This window comes from Lactuca serriola, chromosome 5 (assembly GCF_051521515.1).
Source record: "Lactuca serriola cultivar US96UC23 chromosome 5, Lser_US96UC23_V15, whole genome shotgun sequence".
NCBI classification, from domain to species: Eukaryota; Viridiplantae; Streptophyta; class Magnoliopsida; order Asterales; family Asteraceae; genus Lactuca; species Lactuca serriola.
In genome coordinates, this window is record NC_136412.1 from 137,747,370 (window position 1) to 137,754,351 (window position 6,982).

General features: G+C 35.1%; 1 protein-coding gene across 1 annotated transcript; it reads left to right on the forward strand.

The window, feature by feature from the left end:
- Positions 1-299: 299 nt before the first annotated feature.
- LOC145049830 (uncharacterized) lies at positions 300-3,456 on the forward strand. Its single transcript, XM_078998185.1, has 6 exons — positions 300-976; positions 1,109-1,706; positions 1,778-2,244; positions 2,330-2,805; positions 2,880-2,939; positions 3,359-3,456. Exons 1-6 carry the CDS (start codon positions 300-302, stop codon positions 3,454-3,456), a joined length of 2,376 nt encoding a protein of 791 aa, XP_078854311.1.
- The last annotated feature ends 3,526 nt before the right edge of the window (positions 3,457-6,982 follow it).

Below are 6,982 nucleotides of genomic sequence, written 5' to 3' on the forward strand. Positions count from 1 at the left end.
CTATTCCATTTTGTCACATTTGGTCACTAAACTTTTTTCCGTGCTCTAATAGCCATTTAACTTGTTCATTCGTGTAAATTTCACCCCTACGACTGATTATAGCCGGTTTCACCGGTTGCATGGGTCTGATGTGGCTTTTTTTCCTAGGTGGACAATGAGATGGCATGTAGGCCCCGATTTTGCCTCCCATCCTCATTAAAGTTAAGAGTGAAGTCTTGTTTGGTCCTTAAATTCGATTAGGGCACCAAGTCTCATTAACCCCCGATTTTTTCTCCTTCAATGTTCAATCAGTCTCTTTAATGGCTTCATCTCAATGTCTCATAGATCGAAACTTCATTGTAGTGGATTTCCACTATAATGGAACGTTTGCACCCAACCCATTAGTATACTTTGATCCCGACAAACAATCAGTAGGAGATGTTGACTTCAGTGCATTTGAGTACGAGGAGTTCATGGAATTCCTTCAAAAGCTCACCAGAACTAGAAGCAAAGACATTTACTTCTGCCTTCCACAAGAGTCTTTAAGTCAGGGAATTCATACACTGGTGAATGACGGTGATTACAAAGAATTTTTGGATTTGGCTTATGCAAATGAGAGGAGAATGAATGTGTATGTGGACCACTATAATGAACCAATCTTCGAATGGATTGAGGAAGAGGAAATTGAAGATCAAGACTACAGCTGTGAAGAGGATGAAGACTCAGTATTCTCGGAGACTTATTCTGTTGATCATGAAGAAGATGATGTTGAATATCCATTCCCAGCCAACAAAACCAAGGGTGACAGGTTCTTAAACAAACTTTGTGTAGACACATTAGATGAAGATGTTGAATATCTTGAACCTCGATACCCTGTACATGATGATAGACAACCATGGAATCAGATGAAACCACTGTTAGGTATGCGATTTTCCAACCCTGATGAACTTAAAAACATGTTGAGCAACTATGCAGTTGCTAATGGATATGATCTCTGGTTTGAAAAAAATGACTCCCAAAGGTTGTTAGTTAAGTGTTGCAAAAAAAACAAGTCACCTAATTGTCCATTTAGACTTTGGGCCTCTTGGATGAGTAAAGAGAGGACTTTTTAAATAAAATCTTTAGTTAGTGAACATAATTGTAGCAGGGTGTTTAAGTTTGGGTCCATAGTAACTTATAAGTGGTTAGGAAAACAGTTTATGAGTGAAATTATAGAGAAGCCAAAAATGAGTGTTAGGAAGATGAAAGCTAAAGTTTCAACAACATTCAATATAAATGTGAGTGAGGGGCAATGCAGAAATGCAAAGAAATTTGCATTACAAGAAATTGAAGGAAGTCTAATTGAACATTATGGGAGATTATGGTCATATGGTCATGAAATTCTGAGGACAAACCCTGGGTCTACTGTGAGGATGGATGTAGACATCATGCAAGATTCCACAACTTTGTTTTCTAAGTACTATGTCTGCTTTAAAGCTATAAGTGATGGTTGGAAGGAAGGGTGCAGGCCTGTGATTGGCCTTGATGGTTGCTTTCTAAAGGGTATTGTTAGGGGAGAAGTTTTGGCAGCTGTAGGGAGGGATGCAAACAACCAAATCTACCCTATAGCATGGGCTGTAGTTGGAGTTGAGAACAAGGCCACATGGAAGTGGTTCATAGATCTCCTCATGGATGATATTGATGGTGGTCTTGGTGCAGGCATTACCCTTCTTTCTGATGGACACAAGGTGAGCATTGGTTCATATTTATACATATGGTTTTATGCATGTTTCACTAATTTTGTTGTTGTTATTTGTAGGGGTTGCTAGAAGCAGTAAAAGAAAGGTGTCCAGAAGCTGAACACAGACAATGTGCCAGGCACATTGTGGCTAATTTTGCTAAAAGGTTTACCGGTCACCATTTCAGGAAGCTTTTTTGGAGGGCTGTTAGAGCTAGTACTGAACAAAAGTTCAAACATGTAATGGAAAAGATCAAATCTTTAGATACTCAAGCATATGAGTACCTTATAGACAGAGATCCTACTACCTGGTCTAAGGCATTTTTTAAAGAGGGCAGAGATTGTGATGCAGTTGAGAATGGGGTGAGTGAGAGTTTCAATTCTGCTATTAGGCATGCTAGAAGGAAACCAATCATCACTATGCTAGAGGAGATTAGGATATTTGTGATGGAGAGGATATACAGTCAAAGAGTAGAAGGAATTGAATGGGATTTGAATATCTGTCCAAGTATTAGGAAGCGTATACAAGATTTGAAGGTTAAACAGAGGTAACATATAGTTTTACAATTCATCTATCCAAGTATTAGTTTGTGTTATTAGTTATTAATTTGTAGTCATTATTGCCTTATACAGATTGTGGGGGGTTACTCCTTGTGGTTATCAAAAGTATGAAGTTAGGTTCAATGATGCAGCATATGGAGTGAATCTGATTGCAAAGACTTGTGCATGCAGAATATGGCAACTTACAGGGATACCATGCTTACATGGAGTAGCTGCAATCTCTTCCCTGAATCAAGATGCAGAAACATATGTGTCCCAATCATACAGTAAAGAGGCTTTTCTAAAATGCTATAATTATAGCATTAACCCTGTCAATGGTAGTGATATGTGGGAAGAAGTTCCTTATCGAAAGCCTTTGCCTCCCAAAAGAAGAAGATTACCTGGTAGGCCATCAGTGAAAAGGAAGAGGGATGCAGTGGAAAGGGAGTTGAGTGGACCAGTTAGACATTCTGTGACAAGAAGGGGATCCCTGATAAACTGTAGTATTTGCAAGGAACCAGGTCATAACAAGATAAAGTGTCCATCTAAGCAGCAAACAAATACATCAGGTAAATGTCCCAATTATATGAACATAATACATTAATTTAATATGTAATCTTGAGACTTCAATTTTTTGTTGCAGCACCAAGTTCATCCAGGGGTAGTGGAGCAGGACCAAGTCAACCACCAAGTTCATCAGGGGGTAGTGGAGTAGGACCAAGTCAACCACCAGCAGCATCCCAACCACCTCCACCACCAGCAGCCCAACCACCTCCACCACCACCACCACCAGCAGCCCAACCACCTCCACCACCACCAGCAGCAGCAGCCCAACCACCTCCACCACCACCACCAGCAGCCCAACCACCTCCACCACCACCACCACCACCAGCTGCAAGGCTTGTCCCAAGAAGGGCCCCAATTGGTAGAACTGGACGGAGGAAATATTCTGAAAGGATTGTCAAAATGGCATTGAGGAGGAACATACCTGGGGTTGGGAGCAGTGCAGAGAACCCTGCAGTCCTTAATTAAGTAGGTGTGTAGGTAGTGGGTGGGCACATCTTTTGTTATCAAGTTGTGATGTAAAGACAATACTATGTGTTATTTATGCTTTTCTTTTAGGTTTGTGGGCACATGGTTGCCCTTCTTTTGTGGTCCCTAGAAGGAATCTTTTGTCCTTGTGTATGCAGACAACTACTCAGTACTCACCCTTTATTTAATTTAGAATATTGATGGAGTATTTGCAATGAATTCAACCACCGTATTCAATTAGTTTCTTATTATTTCTATGCATTGTTGTCTCAATGATTCCATTACAGTCAAAGAATGGAATCCTATATTGTTAGATAATATGACAGTTAATCAGTTTTTACTACCAAGGGTAGTTTCGTCAATTCCTATTTTCTAGTCTATTACAAGTTATTTAAACATGTTGATGTGTAATGTTATTAAGGGATAATGACAGTTAATCAGTTTTTACTACCAAGGGTATTTTCGTCAATTCCTATTTTCTAATCTATTACAAGTTATTTAAACATCTTGATGTGTAATGTTATTAAGGGATAATGACAGTTAATCAGTTTTTACTACCAAGGGTAGTTTCGTCAATTCCTATTTTCTAGTCTATTACAAGTTATTTAAACATGTTGATGTGTAATGTTATTAAGGGATAATGACAGTTAATCAGTTTGTACTACTAAGGGTATTTTCGTCAATTCCTATTTTCTAGTCTATTACAAGTTATTTAAACATCTTGATGTGTAATGTTATTAATTGAAGGAAGTCTAATAGAGCATTATGAAAGATTATGGTCATATTAGCTAAGATGTTGACTGGAATTAGCTAAGCTTTTGACTGGAGTTAGAAAGAAGTCTTTGATGTGTAATGCTATTAATTGTACATATATGCCTTCATTCCAGTCAAAATTACTACTTTGTGATTCCATTCCAGTCAAAATTACTACTTTGTGATTCCATTCCAGTCAAAATTACTACTTTGTGATTCCATTCCAGTCAAAATTACTACTTTTTGATTCCATTCCAATCAAAATTACTACTTTGTGATTCCATTCTAGTCAAAATTACTACTTTATGATTCCATTCCAGTCAAAATTACTACTTTGTGATTCCATTCCAGTCAAAATTACTACTTTGTGATTCCAATAAGAAGTTAAGATAATACATTCATTCCATTCAAACAACATCTTTCAATACATCATTCACATCATTTCATCATATACACGATGATCAAAAAAAGAAATCCTATGGTAAACTTATATATTTTTTCCTTCATTGCAATGGCATCAGAGCACTTTTCCTTCTTCATTTGTTCCATGTCTTCCTTCACCTTCTCTACTTCGGTCTTTAATGCTATTAATTCAACTTTCATTCCCTCCACCACTTCCATTAGAGGCATTTCTACAGGTTCTACATCCAACCATTTCCAATATTTGCATTTACCCTTCAACACAAATAACTCGTAATGAGATTTCAAATTAGGAAAAAAGAATCAGAAAAAGGAGAAGATTCAAGTGAAATAGTTTACCTCATTGCACACCATGAAATGCCTCCCTGGATTCTTTGGTGTTTTTGATGTTAGAATACGTGCAGGGAACCCACAATCACAAGTTTTTGTATCGTGCGCAGTTGATTTCTTGCTTGATCGATTGAGGGATGATGAGAAGCTGTAGGAGGAAGCCATCGGGGGTATTAGGGCACAATCAAGGAACCGCATACACCCCTCTTTTAATAACATTAGCCTACATGCCACGTAGGATCATACTGACACGTAGGATCGACCAGTCCATTGAAACCGGCTATAATCAGTCGTAGGGGTGAAATTTACACGAATGAACAAGTTAAATGGCTATTAGAGCACGAAAAAAAGTTTAGTGATCAAATGTGATAAAATGGAATAGTATGTTACCCTCTCAAGTCATTATCCCTAAAATAAGTAACATGTGACTATAGTTATTTTGTTGTCTGTCGTTTAATTGTTTACGAGTAACTAAATGTGCACAGTAGTCATTCTATAAGAACAGTCTTATAACTAAAACTATATTATAGTGACGTTTTACATTCTAAATGGTGACAAAAGTTACACAATAGTCATATTAAAATAAATTAAAAGTGATTAAAAGTTTATTATTGGTAACAATTATCAAAATAAGATACATACAACTACAAAAACTACCTATCAAATATAGTGGCGAGTTTGACTTATAACAACATGTTTTCATGAATTATAGTAACCACAAGTGAATAGCACTATAACTTAGACCTTTCCTCTTACATTGAATGAAAAAAAAACACATTTATCATCAATCACATGACCTTTCCTCAAATGAAAAAAAAAACACGTCATAAACTAGTGTATATTTAAGGATTTTTTGTGTCCGAAAAACCCATATTTGAACTAGTGTTAGCTTAAAAACCTTTATAATTCAAAGTAATTTTCTTCAAACTTTGCAAGCTCATAACATTTTCATTTCTAAACCCATTAAGTTAAGTTCTTTTTTATAGATAAATTGTTTTATGTCTAATTTACATATTTTCATCATTTGATGTCAAATTTCATTTTTCAAAACCTTTTCCATTTATCCCCTTGGTTCCATCCAATGATATTTATAACTAGTTGCACCCGTACAATTAGTTCGAATGCTTAATATTACAATTATTTTCCTTCCTAGAAATATAAAATGGGAAATTTTCAATTTTTACAGTTTTACACTCATTGTTAATAGTTGCACTTTCCAACTTATTTCCATTAACTTTATTCCTTAACTAAAATTGTACCAACATAAGCTACCAACAAATAAGGCTCTCTATTATGAAAATCTTCTCTAAAGTATTTGTACACTAAACCTCACAATATTTTTTTTTTCAAATTTGTTCTCAATAATTGCACAGAATGTTGTGAGGATATGTGCCTATTTATAGAACAATAAGGGATACCCTAACTAAGAGCAACAATACCTATCCATAAGTAGGTTTGCAGATAGTGAGATTCAATATGAAAAACACATGTTTTCCTGAACAAACGTGATGCACACATGCATGATTAAAGTGAACATTAACACATTCAATAATGAGTGTTGCCAAGTTTGATTGTCAAATATCTACATCACCGACAAGTTTGGGCCACATATATGAAGTTGTCCCAAGTGAACCATGCACCACTTACTTGTGGATATATCAACGTAGGCCTTGAAGCATGCATGATACATTGAAATGCGTACTTTCGGCAACACACTCGCTTTATCACTATTTACATTTGCTCGACCACACATATGCTATAAAAGGACTGCACACATTGCTTTGTTGCATGGTATACTTGTGCATGTAACGTTCATAATAAATACTATTTTTAATATTCTATAACAATAATATTAAGATCTTATATTTTGCATATTGTACTACGATCTTAATATTCAATAAATATATCATTTGAGATTTTATAATTTTTCACATTATAGAAAATATTACAAACATTGTATTTTCATGAATAGTATTATGTTATAGTAATGAATAGTATTATGTTATACTAACTAGTTGTGAGACTCATGTATTACATGAGTTAATTTTAAAAAAAAATAATTAAATATAAATGTCAAAATATTTGAAAACGTTGAATTTATAAGAAAATAAGAAAAATAATGAATTATTATAATGAAAATGTTTTTCATCTTTTAAATTTAAACAAATAATTTAAATAAAGAAAAAAAACTAATTAATTTTAATTTTGAAA